The 25,594-nt window shown below is 44.5% G+C and overlaps 1 protein-coding gene across 1 annotated transcript in view; it reads right to left on the reverse strand.

The window, feature by feature from the left end:
• Positions 1 to 25,594, reverse strand: part of slc4a2.S (solute carrier family 4 (anion exchanger), member 2 S homeolog) — a 37,497-nt gene that overhangs the window by 8,528 nt on the left and 3,375 nt on the right. The window contains exons 3-16 of the mRNA XM_041567265.1: positions 18,292 to 18,451; positions 17,853 to 18,082; positions 17,045 to 17,142; positions 14,124 to 14,338; positions 12,708 to 12,841; positions 12,381 to 12,561; positions 11,616 to 11,751; positions 9,470 to 9,650; positions 6,525 to 6,633; positions 4,782 to 4,966; positions 2,550 to 2,763; positions 2,253 to 2,468; positions 279 to 427; positions 8 to 202 (exon numbers count right to left, since the gene is read on the reverse strand). Of these exons, the coding sequence (XP_041423199.1) occupies positions 8 to 202; positions 279 to 427; positions 2,253 to 2,468; positions 2,550 to 2,763; positions 4,782 to 4,966; positions 6,525 to 6,633; positions 9,470 to 9,650; positions 11,616 to 11,751; positions 12,381 to 12,561; positions 12,708 to 12,841; positions 14,124 to 14,338; positions 17,045 to 17,142; positions 17,853 to 18,082; positions 18,292 to 18,451 (2,403 nt within the window). The remainder of the gene's footprint in view (positions 1 to 7; positions 203 to 278; positions 428 to 2,252; positions 2,469 to 2,549; positions 2,764 to 4,781; positions 4,967 to 6,524; positions 6,634 to 9,469; positions 9,651 to 11,615; positions 11,752 to 12,380; positions 12,562 to 12,707; positions 12,842 to 14,123; positions 14,339 to 17,044; positions 17,143 to 17,852; positions 18,083 to 18,291; positions 18,452 to 25,594) is intronic.

Here is a 25,594-nt window from a genome sequence, read left to right on the forward strand (position 1 = left end):
CCTTTACCTTGAAGAGTTTATAGAAGGTTTCATAGATGAAGATGAGGGAGATGAGAATTGAGAAAATTTCTTGGGTGAATCGAGAAACAAAACGAACCAGGAAGCTTCCCTCACAAGCCACCATACTGACCACAATGGCCACCAGCCAGAAGCCAATCCACACTCGCCCCACCAGGTACTCCATGCCATTAGCTGAGCAGAACTGGGGGCAAAATTTATTTAGTAAAGTGTCCTATTTTGTATAGAGCCCAAGCAAGACAACACTGCCCTCCCCTTACCGTGTAAAAAGCTTCTTCAAATACCAACAGTGGCCCTGAAAACCCTACGATCAGCAGCGGCTGAGCCCCCAACAGGCAAAATATAACCCCCTGCAAACATGTGCTGATTATCAACTCGGACACTCCAATGAGACCCTCTGTCTTTTCACCTGTGGGTAAGAGACAGAGAGTGTGGGACAAAGAACATTGTGTGTGCAAGGAGGTAACAGAGATACAATACTGGCATGTGTGTGTGCAAGGAGGTGCTAGTACAGGTGTAATGGAGTAAGGGTGTGTCAATGTGAGTGCAAGGAGGTGCCAGTACAGGTGTAATGGAGTGAGGGTGTGTCAGTGTGAGTGCAAGGAGGTACTAGTACAGGTGTAATGGAGTATGGGTGTGTCAATGTGAGTGCAAGGAGGTGCCAGTACAGGTGTAATGGAGTGAGGGTGTGTCAGTGTGAGTGCAAGGAGGTACTAGTACAGGTGTAATGGAGTATGGGTGTGTCAATGTGAGTGCAAGGAGGTGCCAGTACAGGTGTAATGGAGTGAGGGTGTGTCAGTGTGAGTACAAGGAGGGACTAGTACAGGTGTAATGGAGTGAGGATGTGTCAATGTGAGTGCAAGGAGGTACTAGTAAAGGTGTAATGGAGTGAGGGTGTGTCAGTGTGAGTGCAAGGAGGTACTAGTACAGATGTATTAGAGTGAAGGTTTGTCAGTGTGAGTTCAAGGAGGTACTAGTATAATGTGTAATGGAGTGAGGGCGTGTCAATGTGAGTGCAGTGAGGTACTAGTAAAGGTGTAATGGAGTGAGGGTGTGTCAATGTGAGTGCAAGGAGGTACTAGTAAAGGTGTAATGGAGTTAGGGTGTGTCAGTGTGAGTGCAAGGAGGTACTAGTACAGGTGTAATAGAGTGAAGGTTTGTCAGTGTGAGTGCAAGGAGGTACTAGTACAGGTGTAATGGAGTTAGGGTGTGTCAGTGTGAGTGCATGGAGGTACTAGTACAGGTGTAAATGGAGTGAAGGTTTGTCAGTGTGAGTGCAAGGAGGTACTAGTACAGGTGTAATGGGGTGAAGATGTGTCAATGTGAGTGCAAGGAGGTACTAGTACAGGTGTAATGGACTGAGGGTGTGTCAATGTGAGTGCAAGGAGGTACTTGTACAGGTGTAATGGGGTGAAGATGTGTCAATGTGAGTGCAAGGAGGTACTAGCACAGGTGTAATGGAGTGAGGATGTGTTACTGTGAGTGCAAGGAGGTACTAGTAAAGGTGTAATGGAGTGAGGGTGTGTCAATGTGAGTGCAAGGAGGTACTAGTAAAGGTGTAATGGAGTTAGGGTGTGTCAGTGTGAGTGTAAGGAGGTACTAGTACAGGTGTAATAGAGTGAAGGTTTGTGAGTGCAAGGAGGTACTAGAACAGGTGTAATGGAGTGCGGACGTGTCACTGTGAGTGCAAGGAGGTACTAGTACAGGTTTAATGGAGTGAGGGTGTGTCAGTGTGAGTGCAAGGAGGTACTAGTACAGGTGTAATAGAGTGAAGGTTTGTGAGTGTGAGGGCAAGGAGGTACTAGTACAGGTTTAATGGAGTGAGGGTGTGTCAGTGTGAGTGCAAGGAGGTACTAGTACAGGTGTAATGGAGTGAGGGTGTGTCAGTGTGAGTGCAAGGAGGTACTAGTATAGGTATAATGGAGTGAGTGTGTGTCAGTGTGAGTGCAAGGAGGTACCAGTAGGGGTGTAATGGAGTGAGGGTGTGTCATTGTGAGTGTAAGGAGGTACTAGTACAGATGTAATGGAGTGAGGGTGTGTCAGTGTGAGTCCAAGGAGGTACTAGTACAGGTATAATGGAGTGAGGGTGTCTCAGTGTGAGTGTAAGGAGGTACCAGTACAGGTGTAATGGAGTGAGGGTGTCTAAGTGTGAGTGCAAGGAGGTACCAGTAGGGGTGTAATGGAGTGAGGGTGTCTAAGTGCAAGTGGTACCCATAATGAGAGTGCTCACTCACCAAGGAGACCCCCAAACGTGATGGCAGGAGAGAGAGCAGCAAAGTAAATGAAGATGACGGCAGCCATACACTGCGCATCCAGTGCATCCCGGAAATCACTGACATATTTGGGGTACCGCCGCTGGATATCACGAATAAGCCCCCCAAAAGGTTTCCCTGTCCTGCGCAGGGGGTCATCATCTCCTCCACTGTCTGCTGCAAATTTCTTTAGAAGAGCTAGAAAACGTTGTCAGGTAGGGGAGGAATAAGCATAAAGAACATTTTGGGGGGGGGAGATAAAAAGAGCAAATCTGGCACCTTTGTCCTGGATGTCTCTGGGTTCCTCCAAAACCTTCTTCTCTTGCCCCTGCCGCCTCCTCAGCATCTCCCGCTGGAACAGCGCCACCGAGCGCAGAAGTTCCTCCCCCATAACCTCAGAAGGAGGCAGCACAACACTGCAGTCCAGGAACTCATTGATGGCATTGAGAAGGTCCTGCCGCTCATCAGCAAGGTAGGCAGCCTCATGGAATAGCTTTGGGGCAAAACACACACACGAGAGGGGTAATAATACAGTCAACATGGGGAACAAAGCTTCACAAGGAAAAGGAGAAATTCTGCAGCAGGATGAGCAGGAGATCACCGTAGGTGGGATAAAGAGATCACTGAAAACAGGATAAGGAGGTGATCACTGGAAGTAGGATGAGGAAGAGATCACTGACAAAAGTATGGGGAGAGATCATTGAAAGTTGGGTTAGGAGGAGACCACAGATCCTTGCACTTTCTACCCCTTCCATTCTAACCGCTCTCTCCTCCCCTTCCTTCATAATCTCTCTCTCTCTCCTCCCCTTCCTTCCTACTCTCTCTCTCCTCCCCTTCCTTCCTAATCTCTCTCTCTCTCCTCCCCTTCCTTCCTAATCTCTCTCTTTCCTCCCTTTCTTCCTAATCTCTCTCTCCTCCCCTTCTTTCCTAATCTCTCACTCTCCTTACTTCCTACTCTCTCTTTTACCCTTCCTTCCTAAACCCACTCTCTCTCTCTCTCTCTCTCTCTCTCTCTCTCTCTTCCTTCCTACTCTCTGTCCATCCCTCCTAACCTCTCTCTCTCTCTCTCTCCCCTCCTCTTCCTTCCTACTCTCTCTCCTCCCCTTCCTTCCTAATCTCTCTCTCTCCTTACTTCCTACACTCTGTCCATCCCTCCTAACCTCTCTCTCTCTCTCTCCCCTCCTCTTCCTTCCTACTCTCTCTCCTCCCCTTCCTTCCTAATCTTTCACTCTCCTTACTTCCTACTTTCTCTTTAACCCTTCCTTCCTAATCTCTCTCCTCTCTTTTCCCCTTCCTTCCTAAACTCTCTCTCTCTCTCTCTTTCTTCCTACTCTCTGTCCATCCCTCCTAACCTCTCTCTCTCTCTCTCCCCTCCTCTTCCTTCCTACTCTCTCTCCTCCCCTTCCTTCCTAATCTTTCACTCTCCTTACTTCCTACTTTCTCTTTAACCCTTCCTTCCTAATTTCTCTCCTCCCTTTCCTTCCTACTCTCTCTCCTTCCCTCCTAACCTCTCTCTCTCTCCTCCCCTTCCTTCCTACTCTATCTCCTCCTCTTTCTTCCTAATCTATCTTTTCCTCCCCATCCTTTCTACTCTCTCTCCTCCACTTCCTTCCTAATCTCTCTCTCTCTCCTCCCCTTCCTTCCTAATCTCTCTTTCTCTTTCCTCCCCTTTCTTCCTAAACTCTCTCCCTCCTCCTCCTTCCTTTATAACCTCTCTCTCTTCCACTTCTTTCCTAAATGCTCTCTCCTCCCATATCTTCCTACTCTATCTCCTCCCTTCCTAACCTCTCTCTCTCTTCTCCTCTTCCTTTCTAATCTCTCACTCTCCTTACTTCAAACTCTCTCTTTTTCCCTTCCTTATCTCTATCTCTCTCTCTCTTCTCCTTTTCCTTCCTACTCTCTCTCCTCCCCTCCTAACCTCTTTCTCTCCACCCCTTCCTTCCTAATCTTTATCTATCCTGCCCTTCCTTACTACTCTCTCTCCTCCCCTTCCTTTCTACTCTCTCTCCTCCCCTCCTAACCTCTCTCTCTTGTCCTCTTCCTTCCTACTCTCTCCTTCCCTTCCTTCATCTCTCTCATCTCCCCCTTCCTTCCTACTCTCTCATCTTCTTCCTAATCTCTCTCCCCACCCCTTCCTTGCTAAACTTCCCCTCCTTACCTTTCTTTTTCCTGTATTTCCTTCCTACTCTCTCTCCTCCCCTTCCTTACTAATCTCTCTCCCCCTTTCCCTCCTAATCTCTCTCTCTCCTCCCCTTCCTTCCTAATTTCTCTAATCTCCTTCATTACGGGTGTGGTGAATATTTGTATTTTCCCTAGAAAAGAATGAAAAGGAATGAAGATAAAATAACTAGAGAGCATTTGCCATGAACTGCCTATCATTATAATTAGCGGGAAAGAAATTTGGCACAGGGGCACAAGATCATTGGAGAGTCCAAGTCATTCCCACAATGAGTAAAGTCTCCAAGATCAAATGATACACGAAGAGTAGTTGGGAGTTAGTGTCCTTCTCACCTTGTCAGACATCAGTGTTGATATGGATCGGCCAATCTCATGATAATCCAGATTTGATGTACTTGGCCCCAGCAGTACAAACAGGAAACGCACAGGAATAGGAACCTCCAACACGGAGTCCAGCTCCACCGCCTCCTGCAGCCTTACAAACGCCATTGTGGGCTGCTCCAGAAACTCTACACAGCCTTGGGGGAAACAAGTAGATACACGTGAGACCCTAAATACCAACAGTAAAGGTGTCGAAGAAGAGCAGGTTCAGGAGGAGATTACTGGGGTAAGGAGATCACTAACAGGATAATGATGAGGAGATCTGTGACAGTATGATGAGGAGCAGAGTAGGTTAAGGGAGAGATTAGTTGAAACGGCAGAAAATTCTTGACATTAGGATAAGGAGGATATCTCTGATAGTATGGTGAGAAGAAGAGCAGGTTGAGCAGGATATTAGGGTGAGGATTTTGCTAAGAGGACATTGAGGAGGAGATCCCTGAATGTATGATGAGGAGCAGAGTAGGAGATTAGCAGGATCTGGAGATGTCTGACACTATGATGAGGAGGAGATCTATGACAATATGTTGAGGCATATAGTGGAAGGAAATCAATAAGTAGGTGATTAGTAGGATGTTGAAGAGATCCCTGTTATTAGGATGAGGGGGTGCCTGACAGTATGGGAGGAGATAACAAATATTTGATAGTGAGTTGCCCTGGATAGATTATGTTAATCTTCTCCCTAAATCAAAAATGACACTGACCATTTCAAATATCTCATTGTCTATAACAAACTGTTTTTTCTCTTTTCCAGTTGGCCATTCTCAGAAATGACATTATGCAGAAAGATGGCTCAGTTGGCATCATTACTGTACCACAAGAAGACCTAAGGGAGTCTGACAAGGACAAATAGAGGTTACTCAGTTCAGTAACATTACTGGACCAATCCAAAAAGCCTACAGATACTCCTGTTATGGGGGTGAAATGGGATGTCCTGCCATTGTAGACTGCTACAAATATCTAATATAATTGGCTTCTGTGTTGAGCCTGTGATATTGCGGAGATCCTACATAACCCACCTTGTCTGCCCAAATCTGGAGAGCATTTGCCACTTCTGCCTGCTAACATTTCCATGGGGGACAAGATTATTCAATGAGTAAATAATGCTGAATTATGTCTCCATGTTTCTAAATGTGATGTCATAACCAGTGTTAGTACCGTAACCAAGTATGACCTCCCTAACCTGGATCTGTGGAGATGAATTTTAAAGCACTGCGTATCTTGACTGCCCTATATAAATAAATGATGATGATGATGAATGGCCCAGCACTGATCAGGACAAGACTCAGCAGTCTATCTACATATAAAGGAAAGTAGACACCTCTGTGAGGACAATGATCATGTACATGGATGTGGGAGGATGAGGAGCAGACTGCTACAGAATAAAAAGGACTAGATTAGTAGGGTGAGAAGGAGCTCACTGCCAGTAGGTAGGAGAAGGAATGAAAAGAACAAGAGACAGCACATTTTAGTACAGGCCCAGCTTTTAATCGCTGTACACTGTCCCTGTATAGAGATCCAAACTGCAGTGGGTGGGTGAGTGCCCTCAATACTGGACATCAGCCTCACATATAGCAGGGTGTTGCTAAAAGTACACTTGGGAATAAGAGGTGCAAGGCTGGACAAGGGCATTGGATGACATTCCTTCCATATGTGGAACATTAATGGGCAGGACTTAACCCAGCTCAGGGGACTCACCTACTAGCACCACGCTGGCCTCTGCATTCTCCGGAATCTTCTCCAAAAGCTTCAGCTCGTGCTTAGACTTTGAGCGCTGGATAGAGTGGAGGGAAGGGATCGACTCTCTCTGTGTATAAAGGGGAGACGCAATGGGAATGAATGTGAGTATATATATATATATATATATATGTGTTATAGTGCTGGGCACAGACAGCGCCAAGGTGCCTTATCTCTCATCTCAACACCCACAACAGACTGACAACAAGGAACAAAGAGCAAAAATCTCCATGGCTTTCCCACAATGCACTGTGTCTGTGACTGCCAGTATGTAAATCCCATGTTTTGGGGTGACATATTTTCCCTGCACTCCCCTTGGGCACAGCCTCAGGCACTATGCAACTATGCACAACATGGGTGCCCCACATGGGTTGGTATTTACTGGGGCCCCCAGTTCTTCAGTTGTGGGAGCAGCACATAACGGGAGTCCTGTACTAATACAACCCTGTTTCCAAATTAGTTGGGAGACTGAGTAAAATATAAATAAGAAAAGAATGGGGTGATTTGCAAATCAGTGAACCCCAATATTTCATGGCAAATAGATCAGATGCTGAAACTGAGAAATGTTATTGTTTCCTCAGAAATCTCAGCTCATTTTGCATTTAATGACGGCAACAGGTTTACAAAAAATTGGGGGAGAGGGTAATGTTTCCCACTGTGCTGCACCCCATCTTCTTTTCCCAACACTCTGTAACCACTGGGAAGTGAGGAGCCCAACTGCGGGAGTTTTGACCCATTCTTGTCTGATACAGGATTTCAGCTGCTCAACGGTTCCGGGTCCCTTTTGTGTCTTTCCCTTCATAATGCACCGAATGGTTTCAGGTCTGGGGTGCAGACAGAGGGCTGCTGTAGCACCCAGACTCTTTTACGTGGAAGCCATGCTAGTGTCATATATGCAGAATAGGGTTGTCTTACTGAAATAAGCCCCGCCTACCCTGGATGGCACTATATGTTACCCAAAACCTGTATATATGGTTCAGCATTAATGGTGCCTTCCCAAATGTGCCAGCTCCCCCTGTTGTGCACTAATGTACCCCATATCATCACAGATGTACCAGCTCCCCATTGTAAGGACTCACCCTGGGGGTCTAGTGGGTGGCGGGGACGCCCTCCGTGTGCTGCCGTCTTCTTCCAGCGCCAGTTCCCTTATGGTGCGTGCGGCCACGTGCTTCCGGGTTTATGCGCAGGCGTGATGACGTCATCACACAATGGCGCGAAATTCTAACTATTTAAAGGGGCTTTGTAATAAAACACATTGCCCGTTGTTAGGTTCAATTTAGGTTGTTCCCGATGCTACTTCTAAGTGATTACTGTTGATCTTCTGGTTATTGACCCTTGTCTTGCCTGACTATTCTGAACTCTGAATCCTGACCCTTGCCTGGCTGTTTATCCTGAACTCTTGCCTGTCTGACTATTCTACACTCTCCAATCCTGATTCCGGCCTGTCTAAGACTATTCTAACTCTGCTTGTGCTGGCCCAGTCTGCCTGTTCCATGCTGTGTTGTCTGGCCTGTCTTCCACGCTGTGTACTTGCATCCAGTATCCTGGTGAGATGGTCGTGCCCCTTTGCTCATTCAGAACCTGTAGCTTTGTTCCTCTCTTAGTAAGACCTGGTGGCATTAGCCGAGGGCTCCTCCTGAGGTGAAAGGCAGCTGTTAAAGGCAGAAGCAAGAGCTGATACCGGGGAGCCTAGCACTGGTTCTGGATTTAGGGTGCCGTTCGTGACACCCGTGTTGTGTGCACTAATGTACCCACATACCATCACAAATGGACCAGCTCCCCATACTATGTGCACTAATGTACTTTTTCTTACTTTCTTTTCTATAACAAAAATCTCACATTTTAATTGGTCAAATCACAGTATTCCCACTCGGAGTTTGGGCCCAGAGAAGGCACTGGTGGTTCTGGATCAGGTTTTTATGGGTTTTTCTTTGCATGGTAGAGGTGCAACTTGCATTTGTGCAGTGGGTGCAACTGGGTTCCCAGACACTGAATTTGGAGAGTATTCCTGAGCCCATGGGATGATTTCCACTACAGAACCAATGGGTCAGTATTTAATGCACTTGAGGGTCCGAAGATCCCAGCACCCAATATTGACTCTCGGCAGTGTCGGACTGGCCCACAGGGATACCAGGAAAACTACCGGTGGCCCAAGGTGTCAGTGGGCCCTCATGCTGCTAAACTTTTGGCCTATTTCATGGTCATTCCCTATTTCTATGAGAACAAAGAAGCTAAATAGATGGAATAATTGATTATAGTGTGTAAAGAAAAGAGACTTGGAAAATAGAGGTTGATTGAGGAGATAAAGAATAATAGTACTGAGAGTGGGCCTCTGGTCTAAGGTTTTATGGTGGGCCCCTAGTATAAGGTTTTTGGGTGGGCCCCTAGTATAAGGTTTTGGGTGGGCCCCTGGTATCCCAGTCTGACACTGACTCTTGGCTGTCTCTTGTACAGAGATTTCTCAGGATTTTCAGAATCTTTTAATGACATTATGTTCTGTAGGGGAAGCGCCAAAATTCTGTGCAATTTTACACTAAGGAATGTTATTGTTGCAATATTTGCCTCCCCCCGGGCATTATGTCACAAAGTGGGGCACCCTCCACTCATCTTTACCCCTGCCTATCTGGGATCCCTTCTTTTTAGCAGACACATAACCTTTACACTCTTTGTTGTCCTTTTCCTGGACTCTGATCTGTTGTCTCTGTACTATTTGCCATGAAATATCAGGGGCTCAGTTATCTGCAAATCATCCCAGAAATCATCCAAGAAATCATCCCAGGAATTTTGAGATAAGAGTTGAACTTGATGGAGTTATGTTTTTGTTCAGTTTGTCACTAGTTAGAAAACACTGACTCCACCCTAAAGCCAGCCCCCATCCCCCAGTACCAAATGGACTGCACTCTCACCTCTCGCTCAGTGTCTATCTTGGTCTCCTGATTGCCAGGATCTCCCCCCATTAGGGGGTCAGTCAGGTTGGGCTCACTGTGTTGTGATACATGATTTGTACTGTGGTGTCCAAGAAGGGAGCCAAGACTGGCCGCAGAGATATTACGGGAAAAGGAAGAGTCCTTCTCATCGCTAGGGTGACTGTAAGACAAATAAATAGTCTATATGTACCCAAACTTGATGGTGTGGCAAAGATCAGGTCAGGAATCTGGCTGTCACTGAAAACAATGATAAGGTTACTGAGGGCATCATTATAAGTATTACGAGAGTTTTAGGATAATAAGAACCTAAGGGAATCATTATAAGGGTTCTGAGAGCATCAGTAAGAATCTAAAGGCATCATGATAAGGTTACTGAAGGCATTATGATAAGGATCTGAAGAATTCAGAAGATAGTAAGAACATGAGGGCATCATGATATGTTTACTGAGGGCATCGGGATAGTAAGAACATGAGGGCATCATAATAAGGTTAATGGGAGCATCAGGATAGCAAGAAACTAAGTGAATCATGATAAGGATTCTGAGGGCATCAGGATAGTAAGAACCTGAGGGCATCATGATAAGTTTACTGAGGGAATCAGGATAGTAAGAACCTGAGGGAATCATAATAAGGTTAATGGGGGCATCAGGATAGTAAGAACATGAGGGCATCATGATAAGTTTACTGAAGGAATCAGGATAGTAAGAACCTAAGGGAATCATGATAAGGTTACTGAAGGCATCAGGATAGTAAGAACCTAAGGGAATCATGATAAGGATTCTGAGGGCATCAGGATAGTAAGAACCTGAGGGCATCATGATAAGTTTACTTAGGGAATCAGGATAGTAAGAACCTGAGGAAATCATGATAAGGTTACTGGGGGCATCAGGATAGTAAGAACCTAAGGGAATCATGATAAGAATTCTGAGGGCATCAGGATAGCTAGAACCTGAGGGCATTGTGATAAGGAATCTGAGGGCATCAGGATAGTAAGAACATGAGGGCATCATGATAAGTTTACTGAGGGAATCAGGATAGTAGGAACCTGAGGGAATCATGATAAGGTTACTGAGGACATCAGGATAGTAAGGACCTGATAAAACCATGATAAGGTTTCTGAGGGCATCAGTATAGTAAGAACCTGAGGCCATCATGATAAAGTTACTGAGGGCATAAGGATAGAAAGAACCTAAGGGAATCATGATAAGGATTCTGAGGGCATCAGGATAGTAAGAACCTGAGGGCATCATGATAAGGATTCTAAGGGCACTGGGATAGTAAGAACCTGAGGGCATCATGATAACTTTACTGAGGGCATCAGGATAGTAAGAACCTGAGGGAATCAAATGTTATTGAGGGAATCAGGATAGTAAGAACTTGATGGAATCATGATAAGGTTACAGAGTGCATCAGGATACTAAGAACCGGAGGGCATAATGATAAGGTTACTTGGAGCGCATTGTGAATAGGGTTACTAAGGGCATCTTGTGGTTAGTTGGAAAATGATGAGGTTATTGGCTGTACTATGTAGCTAATAAAGTCATTGTTACATTACAGGTATGGGATCTGTTATCCAGTAACCCATTATCCAGAAAGCTGAGAATTATGGAAATGCTGTCTCCCATAGACTCAATTTTATCTAAATAATCCAGAGTTTTAAAAATAATTATTTTTTTCTCTTTAATAATAAAACAGTATCTTGAACTTGATCCAAACTATGATAGAATGTATCCTTACTGGAAGCAGAACCAGCCTATTGGGTTTATTTAATGTTTACATGATTTTGTAGTATACTTGAGGCATGAAAATTGCAGAAAGATCCGTTACAAGGAAAGCCCCAGGTCCTAAACATTCTGGATAATAGGTCACATACCTGTACTAAGGGTTACAGGGGGAACCATTTTGCAACAATCCTCTCAATCCTCTGTGCCGCTATTGCTGTATACTTCAGATACCGGGGTCATATATATATATATATATATATATATATATATATATATATATATATATATATATATATATATAGATATAGATATATAGATATATAGATATATTTTGTCTGTAAAACACCTCAGTGACTTAGGAAGAGTAAGACATCTACAGGATTTATACAAGGAGTATTTACCTGTGTTTAAGAAGAAGAGCTCTCAGTACATTGGCTCGATCCTCAGCCTTGATTTGGTCACTGATGATCATTTGTTCCACCACTTGATGGGCTATTCCGGGGAGGGTTCTCTGATCCAGATCCAACAGTACAGCACCTGAGGACCGAACAATGCTGGAGTGGAAACTATGCCCGGTTCATATCGACTTCACTTAATCAGACATACTCTGTCAAAACTAGCAACCACCTTGCCAATATCTCCCCTCACAACCACCTTCTCAAGTAAACACAGACATTAGTAAGCATGTTCTGAAGACTTCACCCTCACAAACAACAACCTCCTTAAAATTCCTCCAACAATAACAACAACTTTCTCAAGACTCACCATAAAAACCATCTCACACAATAAAACCACCTACTCGAGACTTCAGCCCACTAGCAAAGACCTGCCCACACAAGTACCATCTCCCCAACTCACCACCTTTCAAAAAAAGAACACCCACAGTAGCCAGCACCTTTTCAAGAATCACCCCACAGTAACCACCTTCACTATACTGTATTTCACCTACAAAACAACTTCTAAAGAATTTACCCACTGTATCAACCATCTTTACAACATCTCTCTACACAACAAACGTCTTCTTTAGACTCCACCATCACAACTCAATATCAGTCTCAGCTAGCCTATTGCACATGGCATCTAACAATGCCACCAAATTAACCTTGCTTGGTCCATAACCCTCCCCCCAAACAATCTGCCCTCATCTACTGATGTCATCCACTCACCATGTGATAATGTCCGCCTGAGTTCTAACAGACTACGGAAGCTGAGAGAGGCCACGTGGGGCTTTCCCCATTGGTCAGTTTCTGCTTCAACATCTTCCTCAAATTTTATCCAACGAGCTGTCTCCTTCCATTGCAGCTCCTGGTGCTTGTCCAAGATGAGCTCATTGAGCTCCACAAACACCTAGGGTAGAGGGAAGGTGATTTGGGGATTAGGGAAGTGCAGGCTTGGTGGTAGAAAATGGGTTATTATCCTAACGAGAAAAACGGGATTACTGTTGTACCTGGGGAAGGAGTATCATTGCATGGCACATTATGACATGTTTCTACCTCATGAGGTTGAAGTGTCACGTTTTTCCGATGGGGTTGTCTCTCACGATGCTCTTTATTGATATGAACTACTTGCCCTTTATTTTTGCGTACAAGATGTCTGCGGACAGCGGGAAGGTCCTCAAACCGGTGACCTAAAGAGGACAATAAGAAGATTCTGGTTGGAGATATATATTAATAATACACTAGGAGTATTGTTTTAATTCTCATCTCTCTCTACTCACTCCTTCCTCTATTATATTCCCACTCATGCCTTACCTCGCATGTCCCATAACTCTCCCTTCTTTTTACTCTCTCCCTACTCACGCCTACTCCTCTTTTATTTCATCTTTTTAATTTATTTTTCTGGTCCTAGAATAACAATGTTTCACTTCTCCTCTTTTACTTACTCATTTTATATTCCCAATGTACCATAGATTTACTCACTACTCTGTCACTCATTAATAACATTTATTTATATGTATAGACACTATATCCTCTCTCCCTACTCACTCCTACTCTATTCCTTTTGAATCATATTTCACTCACTTGTGTTCAACTCACTTCTCTACTCTGATCGACACTGTGTATTTTACTCACAACTCCTGCACTTATTGTCGGTATATTTCATACTAGTCCTTTCTTCTCTATGTAACCAACTATTTTGCCAAATATATCCTAAACCTTTCACACTACCCACAACTCTACCTGTCTCACTCACTTACCCATAGAGTATCTTGTTTGCCTACTTATCTACTCTGTATGTCACAAATCCTGCCTCCCCCATTGTACTGTAAACCCCTACATGCCCCCTTTCCCTACTAAACCCTCACTCACTCACTACAGCTAAATTACAAGCATAGCTTTGTTGTGTAGTTGTCATAAGCAACCAATCAGGTCTTTGCTTTCATGTTCCAACTTGTAGTATATTGTTCCAAAATGATGGGTTGCTATTGGCAAGTGCAATTTAGCTCTTCTGTTTGTAAATCAGTTCCCCTTTGTATATCCCTAATTGGCTTAGGAATTGCAGCTGGGTGCAATCAAACCAAGGAGTTATACTCACAGAAGTGTACGAGGCCCTGTCTCTTTAATCACACTCACAGCGTATTTATCCATTATCTAATTTTCCTACTCACTCCTTCCCTGTTCCTATACACTCCCGTGTATTCTTCTGATACTTATCTCAGTGACAAACTCATCTTCCTCTTACTCCTTTCTCTCACCCACTTGTCTATTCCATCCCACATACTAGTTACTCCTCTCTTTCTCACAGTGTAGATCATTCTTCTCCTCTTTTACTCACTGTTTATTACATACCCCCTCCCTCTGCTGCTCCTTCACCTCACTGACCCATGTCCTCCTTGCTCTTCCTCTATCTTTCTCCCTACTGTCTTAATTATTGTGATTATCCTCTCTCCCTACTCACTTCCTACTCACTTTTCATGTAGTCCAGGTCGGCGGATACCAATGTCTCGGCTTCTGTTTCATCAGTTGGCACTTGTTGGTAATGGGTTTCCTCAGGGTGGGTCATGCTGCCAATCCGGCGACGCTCTGTTAGACTGTAGCTGCGGTGGTTGGGGGGTGTTCGATGAGAATGACGGGGAGCACTAACTCCATCCCCACAAGGGGCACTGCCAGATCGCACTTTTGTTCTTTAGACAGAATGCAAAATAGATGATGGAGCTTGAGCAGATAATGGAATATTTTATCAAACACAAGGCTACCCAACTTCTCTCTACCCATAGGATCATCAAGTCCCACTTTTTACGCCCAAGTCTTACTCAGTCTCACTCATGTCCCCCTACCCCAACATTATAAATTAGGGTTAACCCTAACCCTGTCTATTGTACCCCAACCTTACCCAGTCCCAGCCTGACCCCCTTATTCCAAACCTGCCCCTTCCTTATTCTAACCTTCTCCATTTATTGTAACCCTGCCCAGTATGACTCCTGTCCCTCATGCCCAAACTTTAACCAGTCCCATTCCTATCCCTCTTATTCCAACTTATTCTTACCCCAACCCTACCCAATTTGTCTCCCTGTCTTCTTAGACACACCCTACCCAGTGTGTCTCTCTATCTACTTACCCAACCCTACTCAGTTTGGCTCCCCATCTTATTACCCCAACCCAACCCAGTTTTCTCCTTGTATAAGTTTCTATATATATTATATCATCATTAACATAAATTATATCAATATTAATAATATACCTCAACCCACTTACTAGGGTTTCTGGTTCTTTTGAGCAAGCAGACAATGAATCCACACCAATGAGCGTATAGTAAAGTGATGTATTGTAAAATAATCAATTGATTGTTCTACATAAATGATTACACTTAGACTAAACAAAAATGACACTATTTACAGTTACACATTACACAAGTCTACATTGTTGTTACCAAAAAGGTAGGGGAATAGAGTTCGGCTTCATCTCTGCCTTCCCCTCTGGTCTTCATTCCTCACATGTCTTGTCCCAGGCTCCTCCAGCTCTCTAGCTGCCTCCTCTCAGCTGCCCAGCTCCCTCTCTGCTGCCCAGCTCCTCACATGTTGTCTAGTGTTCTTTTATCCTGGGTTCTCACCTGCCCCCACAGAAACCCTCCCAACTGCCAAGATGTTGTGATAAACCCCCAACTTGCCTACATCCTGTTGAGCAAGTTTTCTCACATACACAATCAGTTTTATGGTCCCCACAGCAGACATAGGCCCTACTCAGTTTGGCTCCCCATCTTATTACCCCAACCCAACCCAGTTTTCTCCTTGTCTTCTTACCACACCCTACCCAGTTTGGCTCCCCATCTTCTTACCCCAACCCTACCCAGTTTGTCTCTCTATCTTCTTACCCCAACCCAACCCAGTTTTCTCCTTGTCTTCTTACCACACCCTACCCAGTTTGTCTCTCTATCTACTTACCCAACCCAGTTTGGCTCCCCATGTTCTTACCCCAACCCTACCCAGTTTGTCTCTCTATCTTCTTACCCCAACCCTACCCAGTTTGGCTCGCCATCTGTGAAGTTTATATGGACAGAGTCACATCACCTAATCACTGAACTCAACAATTCTAGCCATTGCCTGTCAGGAACTGTCATCCCTGTTCAAATAGCCAATCCCAGTGAGAGGATGTCACTGAGGGTGGGGAAAGACAATCAGGAAGTGACTTCTCCCTGAGAAAGGAAGTGGGAGGAGTTGTTGGCACAGAGAGACTGAGGAAGACTCATAAGAGTGTGACAGTGGGAACTGTTGGTTATTCAAGTCAGTGTCAGTAATGGGCTGCTCCATAAATCACACATCTTCCCTGTGTGAGAGCAGAATAATAGCAAAGTGCTGCATTTCCCCTGGTCTTCATCTCCATATCACCCACTGGTATTTCTACTACCAGCACCCAATGTGACTGTGTCCAGTCTGTGCCCACACATTGAACTACCCTGTGCTTGGCACATCTTGAGGAGAGACTGTGGGACTATACTGTGTTCTCTGTAGTACTATACCGTGTTCTCTATGGTAATATACCGTGTTCTCTGTGGTACTATACCGTGTTCTCTATGGTACTACACTGTGTTCTCTATGGTACTACATTTTGTTCTCTATGGTACTATACTGTGTTCTCTATGATACTATACAGTGTTCTCTGTGGTACTTTACCGTGTTCTCTGTGGTACTATACTGTGTTCTCTGTGGTACTATACTGTGTTCTCTATGGTACTACCCTGTGTTCTCTGTGGTACTATACCGTGTTCTCTATGGTACTATACTGTGTTCTCTGTGGGACTATACTGTGTTCTCTGTGGTACTATACTGTGTTCTCTATGGTACTATACTGTGTTCTCTGTGGGACTATACTGTGTTCTCTGTGGTACTATACTGTGTTCTCTGTGGTACTATACTGTGTTCTCTGTGGTACTATACTGTGTTCTCTGTGGTACTACACTGTGCAGCCTGTACATGTGCTGGATTACAGGTCAGAGTGAAAGTGCTTGCTGCCCCCTGTGGCCGCTGGTTAGAACTACACCTCTAGTCACCATTATCACCAGATGAAGCAAGATTAAACTCCCTAATAACCATCCAAAGAGACTGACATGTAGATTGTAAATTGGTGTTGCTGCTATTTTGTAATACATCTGTTGGGATGCGTTATTTATGCCACTGTTATCAAGTCACCAATAGTTACATTCAGTTCACATATTTCTACCACTCTTTTCAATAAAGCATTTGAGAGTTACCTGCTGACGAGTCTCCTAGGGGTAACTCCACACCATCTTTTACCAGAACCCTACCCAGACTTGTCCCTGCCTCCCTTACCCCAACTTTACTCAGTCCCACTCTAAGTCTCTTAATGCAAATATGTCACTTGCCCCGTCTTACCCTTGAAAACTTCCATCCTCACTAATTTTGCCCTGGGTTATTGTGGTCAGTGTCAGGGCTGTGTTGCTGTCAGTCTTACTCTCATCCAGCAGGAAGAACTAGAACCCAGAGAAAGACAGAGAGTTACTGCTAAAGACATACTCACTCTGAGAAACTATTACACCAATAAAAACTGGGAACCCTTAATTTACCCTACAATTCACCAGTGTGAGAAACGGTGCCCCCTAATATACCCTACATGAACTAATGTGATAATTGATGCCTCGTGCAATAAGCAATAAGCAGGAGACCTTGTTGGCTGATGGCTCGTGAAGCCTTCTGTGACAATTGCTCCAGTTGTGATTGGTCAGTATTACTTCATTCTATTTCATATGAGCAATACAACTCCCACATACAGTCCAAGTAGACAAACTCAATCCACTCTTCGATGTTGGTTGTGCCCTTTGGTGGAGCTGGAGACATGCCCAATAGATGATCTCTCTAAAGCCCCATGAAGAAATGTCCCAAGTAAAAAGGTAGGTGGTTCCCCAAGAACCTAAGCTACCCCCATTTGTCAGATTTGCCCATGGCTTTGTTTTATCTACTACTCAGTAATAACATCCTTCCCACCAACATCAGTCTTCATATATGGGACCAATTATCCAAACAACCAAAGAGAGTGCTACTTCTAAACACTACGTGCCACTGTGTCTGGCACCTATTCATCACTGTGTCCCCTGTCTACACCATGCTAGACATTACTCTAGAATAGTTGTTTGTGTGTTGACCTCATGTACCCCAGGAACACACACACCAACGTCCCACTTACCTGTATGCCCCCTGTGTCTGTGCCTTCCTCTGAAGTTTTATCTCCCTCTGTGTTCTGCTCATCTTCATCTTCCTCTCCCTCCTGGATAGTTCCAGCGCTATCTCCGGGGGCAAATACCTGCCTCTTGCTTTCCCGCCACCTCTTGTGTTTGTGTCCATCCCTGCTACAGGGTTCAGGGGGAAGGTGGCAGGACAGTGGGTGGTGTATGTGATGGGAGGACTGCCGGTGAGCTAAGGTAGAAACACAGAGAGTGCACTCACTCATACTCACCTGCACCCTCACTTATATTCATGTCTGTGTGATCCCTCGCTCACATCATGTGTACCCCCAATCACTCACTCACTCGTTTCTGTGCTCCCGGGTCTCACACTCCAGTCTGTTTGGTCTATGAAACCTCATTCACACTCACGTCTGTCCACTCACATTTTCTGCTACTCACATTGGAAGTCCTCCTCACTGTAGCTTTTGCCCAGCTCTGTAGGGCTCCTGGGGTGGATCTCCTGCAAAATCTCCTCAAATCGTTCAATCTTGAGTGCCTGGATCACATCCCCCTCATCCTCATAATGCTGGGAGGGCAACGAGGCACCTTCCGATGCTGGCTGGAGAGAAGAGAGAGGGAAGAGTTAGCAAAGTACCCACAAAGCGAGATGATGGGGAGAAGCAGTAAGACAATCACAGAGATGCTAATGAGAAGGATAGATATGTGAAGCAGTGAGGGGCTAGAAGGTGATGGAGAGAAAAAGAGTGGAAAGTGAGTGTCTCACAGTTAGAGAAGGTGATAGGAAGAGCATATGAAGAAGAGGTGCAGGACATGAAGGAAAGACAGAGAAAATTGCAAAACTGTGGGAGGCTCAGTGTGAGATGAGAGTTTTGAGAGACTTTTTATGAGAATATTGCCAGACAGGAGAGGATGGAGAAGTTGTAAAAGACTCAGTATGAAAAAGACACGTGACTTGAAAGACTCAAGACTTGAAAGGTGACATGACTGTAAGACAGAGAGGGGAGAATTAGTGAGAAGAAGAAAGATGGAGAGAAAGAAATGGGAGTTGGAAGAAGTGAGAAATGATTGGGAGCATGGGGAGATAAAGTCAATGGCTGACTATGATTATGGATGGAGGGCACTGAGGTGTCCAGCAGGCTATTATGGGGCTATGTGGCAGTAGATACTTGTATCAGATAGGCAGGCTTGGGTAGGTATGACAGCTACTGGGGAGCAGTAGTTGGGGTTCTAGAAACAAATGGTGGATAAAGAGTAGAAGGTTAAAGGGAGAATAATTGCTGAGCTTCTGTTACCTGAGTCATTGCACAAAAGAAGAATGTGTGCCAGTGACCGAGAGGGAAAGGTTTATTTGGGGGATGAAAAAATACACAAGGGGGGTTGCGGGAGCACCCGCATTGCTAAGTAAAAATATATAGAAGTATAAGGGAAGTGCTACTGGCATATCCAAATGGGTCAGTGCACATTCCCTGGGCCCCTGTCTAAAGCTGCAATTCAGCAACGGGGGAGGATTTAGCCCTCCAGAAACCAAGGTTCAGCAGACTTTTACTTTTTACTTTACTAATGCTATTATGCAGAGAGACACAGGATCCTCAATACTATGACTGGTAGGTAAACAAGTTAGGGACCGCCATATGGGGTTTACCTTGACGTGGTATGGTGTCTTTTCAACTTTATGATTATAACTTTGCAACTAAAAACCCCTGTTAACACATGCATTTGCATATCTACTGAATTACTTAGACAGGGGCCCAGGGAATGTGCACTGACCCATTTGGATATGCCAGTAGCACTTTCCCTTATACTTCTATATATTTTTACTTAGCAATGCGGGTGCTCCCACAACCCCCCTTGTGTATTTATTTGGGGGATGGCCCAATGCAATAGGGAGATTAGGTGGGTCGTCAGGGTAGAGGGAGGAGATTTGGTAAAGAGAAGAAGAGGTGACATTGTAGAGCTTATCATTGAGTACACTGCTGGAACACAAGGACATACACACTGTATCCATGTTTCACTAACAACTTTAAATATTGACAAAGTTTCACATGCAAATGTAATACAACTCCTACGTATAGTGTACCAGTAGCAACTCTGGTGGTCTCAAGCTGAAGAGAACCAGGGTGCCAGGAGAGCTCTACCAGCCAGCCATTCCTACGAGTACTCACTCTACAAGGGAAGTGCTCTTTTTTCTTCCACCTTACAGGATGGTATGCCTTATGGCCCCCTCCAAACCGTGCTGCCTTGGGTTTTTTTAATATGTCTAGATGGGAACTTACAAACATGTAATTAGTACTGCAGACCTTTAGATAGTGTCGGTGTTCTCCAAATCCCCAGTAACTCTATAAAATATGCTTAAAATGGTGTAAAACCTTTTATTAAACAATCCAAGAAATAAAAATTATACTCACATTCACCATGTTCCGGAGGACATATTACCTACAGGGGCATGGAATGGCTGTTTGCGCCTAAGTATGTCAATCTCTTCATAGGCTGTTGGAAGGAGAACCACGTCCTTGGGGGTAGTTCTCCTCCAACCAGCCCATGAAGAGATTGACAAGGCTTGGAGGGGGCCATAAGGCATACCATCCTGTAAGGAGGAAGAAAAAAGAGCACTTTCCTTGTACAGTGTTAGTTCACGGAAAGGGGTCCCAACAAGGTTGAAAAGTACTACCGTACATCATATTTGGCATTTATCTTTGTTGTCTACCCATAAGCTGTAAGCGTTGGTTCATTTCCATAAACTATACTGATATATATATGCCATATCTGAGGGGGGGAATGGATACCAAGAACCGGCTGAAAAGGTGAACTACAAGACTCCTAGATATCTAATTAATTTTTATTATTGAAAGGGTATCATATAGAACCCTAATTGTATTACACAAGGTCCTAGTTGTATCATATAGGGTCCTAGTGGTATCATATAGAACCCTATATGTAGCTTACACTGTAATTAGATCCAACAGTCATGTGATACCCCCCCCCCCTTACCCTGCAGTAGTTGCACCCTGGCACCCTCATACCCCCTGTCCCCTGAGTTATAAAGACTCACTGACAGGGTCCTAGTGATATCATATAGGGTCCTAGTGGTATCATATAGAACCCTAATTGTATTACACAGGGTCCTAGTGATATCATATAGGGTCCTAGTGGTATCATATAGGGTCCTAGTGGTATCATATAAAACCCTAATTGTATTACACAGGGTCCTAGTGATATCATATAGGGTCCTAGTGGTATCATATAAAACCCTAATTGTATTACACAGATTCCTAGTGATATCATATAGGGTCCTAGTGTTATCATATAGAATAATACAAAAGTATGTTGGCTACAGAACCTTATGTTAAATATATAATACAAAATGTAGCATGACAGAGACCTCTAGGGACCAAAAAGAGGTAAAACATTATACTGAAAAAATATTACTCAATACTCATGCTATGGAGCCCGTGTGGGGTTATTGTTGTATATTTTAATACAATGAATAAACATACTCTTTAAATAGAATGAGTATAGAGAATTGTTTTTTGATTATCATATAGAATCCTAATTGTGTGATGGTGGAAAAGGGAGTGTTAATGTGGTGCAAGCCAGTGTGGTTAGCCTAAGAGAGACACCTGGTGGTCCAATAATTAAAGAGAGCCAATGTGGCAACAGCATTTGCACACAGTAGCCAGCAATGGAAGTGATGCATCAAGCTGCAGCTCACACTGTAATTGGATCCAATAGTCATGTGATACCCCCCCTTACCCTCCAGTAGTTGCACCCTGGGACCCTCATACCCCCTGTCCCCTGAGTTATAAAGACTCACTGACTGTCAGTAGTAAGTGCCACATGCAGCCCCTCCCCCCTCGCTCTGTTAAATAACAAACTCCCGGCTACTTCATTCTGGAGCTGGCAATAGCAGGGTGCAGGGTGTTGTTCATGAGGGGCTGTCAGTGCAACTGATACGGGACAAACACGGGGGCCATTTAATAAAGTGGAAACAAATGAGTGTCAGTATTGGGGGGCACAATACTGGGGACACATGTTGTTCTGGGGATACACGGCAGGTTAAATGCACGGAACACTGCACTCTACCCCCCCCCAGTATACAAGGTGTGACAATGTGCCCCAGTAGAACTGTACCAACACAATGACATACTCTCCAGGTTACACATTCACCTGCCCACAACTCACTCACATCTGGGCACCAGGGCAATGGCACAACATTTCTACCACCGGGGGCAGGACGAAACACATAGGCAGACATAGTTACAATACAGTTACATACACTTTACTCAAGGTCGTGACACTCAATTTAATGCCAGCCAATCAGAGATCAGGATCTGTCCCATTAACTCCTCCCACCCTAGTGCCGACTCACCTGCAGGAAGAGGAAATGAATAGGGAGGGACTATATGGGACACAATGGTGCCTCCCAGCATGATATTAGACATAACACTCAGCCAATCAGGGCACACCCTTTCCCTGCCAGGCCCACATTCCCCAGAAGCAAAGCAGAGCTTAACCGTTTGCTGTCTGAGGTCCTGTCCTGCATGTCAATAAGGGTAAGGCCCCACTGGGTGTTTTGGGGAGATTTGGTCATTTGGCGACTAATCGCCTCGTCTTTGCGGCGACCAATCTCACCAAATGCCTTACCTCACTCTGCGCCGGCTAAAATGAAAAAAATGCCTGCGCTAATCACACGCGGCGGTTCGTTTTCCGAACTCGCCCGAAGTTGCCTCACGAGGAAACACTGATAATACACTGGGGGGGGGGGGTCATTATCAGGTCTGGCTGAGATATCTCAGGTACAGGATCCAGACTCACATATCCCTAGTGATGTATCAGGAACAGCTAATGGGATTTTACACCATCCAGTAACAGCAGCCTTACCCCAACTGTTAATTGGGCAGCACCCCTACAGTATATCCCATTATATCCCACATTGCCCCTACAGTATATCCCACTATATCCCACATTGCCCCTACAGTATATCCCATTATATCCCACATTGCCCCTACAGTATATCCCACTATATCCCACATTGTCCCTACAGTATATCCCATTATATCCCACATTGCCCCTAAAGTATATCCCATTATATCCCACATTGTCCCTACAGTATATCCCATTATATCCCACATTGTCCCTACTGTATATCCCATTATATCCCACATTGCCCCTACAGTATATCCCATTATATCCCACATTGCCCCTACAGTATATCCCACTATATCCCACATTGCCCCTACAGTATATCCCCTTATATCCCACATTGCCCCTACAGTATATCCCATTATATCCCACATTGCCCCTACAGTATATGCCATTATATCCCACATTGCCCCTACAGTATATGCCATTATATCCCACATTGCCCCTACAGTATATCCCATTATATCCCACATTGCCCCTACAGTATATCCCATTATATCCCACATTGCCCCTACAGTATATCCCACTATATCCCACATTGCCCCTACAGTATATCCCATTATATCCCACATTGCCCCTACAGTATATCCCACTATATCCCACATTGCCCCTACAGTATATCCCATTATATCCCACATTGTCCCTACAGTATATCCCACTATATCCCACATTGCCCCTACAGTATATCCCACTATATCCCACATTACCCCTACAGTATATCCCACTATATCCCACATTGCCCCTACAGTATATCCCATTATATCCCACATTGCCCCTACAGTATATCCCACATTGCCCCTACAGTATATCCCATTATATCCCACATTGCCCCTACAGTATATCCCACTATATCCCACATTGCCCCTACAGTATATCCCATTATATCCCACATTGTCCCTACAGTATATCCCTCTATATCCCACATTGCCCCTACAGTATATCCCATTATATCCCACATTGCCCCTACAGTATATCCCATTATATCCCACATTGCACCCCAAAAGTATATGCCATTATATCCCACATTGCACCCTAAAAGTATATGCCATTATATCCCACATTGCCCCTACAGTATATCCCACTATATCCCACATTGCCCCTACAGTATATCCCATTATATCCCACATTGCCCCTACAGTATATTCCATTATATCCCACATTGCCCCTACAGTATATCCCATTATATCCCACATTGCCCCTACAGTATATCCCATTATATCCCACATTGCCCCTACAGTATATCCCACTATATCCCACATTGCCCCTACAGTATATCCCATTATATCCCACATTGCCCCTACAGTATATCCCATTATATCCCACATTGCCCCTACAGTATATCCCACTATATCTCACATTGCCCCTACAGTATATGCCATTATATCCCACATTGCCCCTACAGTATATGCCATTATATCCCACATTGCCCCTACAGTATATCCCATTATATCCAACATTGCCCCTACAGTATATCCCATTATATCCCACATTGCCCCTACAGTATATCCCACTATATCCCACATTGCCCCTATAGTATATCCCATTATATCCCACATTGCCCCTACAGTATATGCCATTATATCCCACATTGCCCCTACAGTATATGCCATTATATCCCACATTGCCCCTACAGTATATCCCATTATATCCCACATTGCCCCTACAGTATATCCCATTATATCCCACATTGCCCCTACAGTATATCCCATTATATCCCACATTGCCCCTACAGTATATCCCACTATATCCCACATTGCCCCTACAGTATATGCCATTATATCCCACATTGCCCATACAGTATATCCCACTATATCCCACATTGCCCCTACAGTATATCCCATTATATCCCACATTGTCCCTACAGTATATGCCATTATATCCCACATTGCCCCTACAGTATATCCCACTATATCCCACATTGCCCCTACAGTATATCCCATTATATCCCACATTGCCCCTACAGTATATTGCCATTATATCCCACATTGCCCCTACAGTATATCCCCACTATATCCACATTGGCCCTACAGTATATCCCATTATATCCCACATTGTCCCTACAGTATATGCCATTATATCCCACATTGCCCCTACAGTATATCCCCACTATATCCCACATTGCCCCCTACAGTATATCCCATTATATCCCACATTGCCCCTACAGTATATCCCATTATATCCCACATTGCCCCTACAGTATATCCCATTATATCCCACATTGCCCCTACAGTATATCCCATTATATCCCACATTGCCCCTACAGTATATCCCACTATATCCCACATTGCCCCTACAGTATATCCCACTATATCCCACATTGTCCCTACAGTATATCCCATTATATCCCACATTGCCCCTACAGTATATCCCACTATATCTCACATTGCCCCTACAGTATATCCCATTATATCCCACATTGCCCCTACAGTATATCCCATTATATCCCACATTGCCCCTACAGTATATCCCACTATATCCCACATTGCCCCTACAGTATATCCCATTATATCCCACATTGTCCCTACAGTATATCCCACTATATCCCACATTGCCCCTACAGTATATCCCACTATATCCCACATTGCCCCTACAGTATATCCCACTATATCCCACATTGCCCCTACAGTATATCCCATTATATCCCACATTGTCCCTACAGTATATCCCACTATATCCCACATTGCCCCTACAGTATATCCCACTATATCCCACATTGCCCCTACAGTATATCCCATTATATCCCACATTGCCCCTACAGTATATCCCATTATATCCCACATTGCCCCTACAATATATCCCATTATATCCCAAATTGCCCCTA

Source organism: Xenopus laevis, chromosome 6S, assembly GCF_017654675.1.
Source record: "Xenopus laevis strain J_2021 chromosome 6S, Xenopus_laevis_v10.1, whole genome shotgun sequence".
Lineage (NCBI taxonomy): Eukaryota > Metazoa > Chordata > Amphibia > Anura > Pipidae > Xenopus > Xenopus laevis.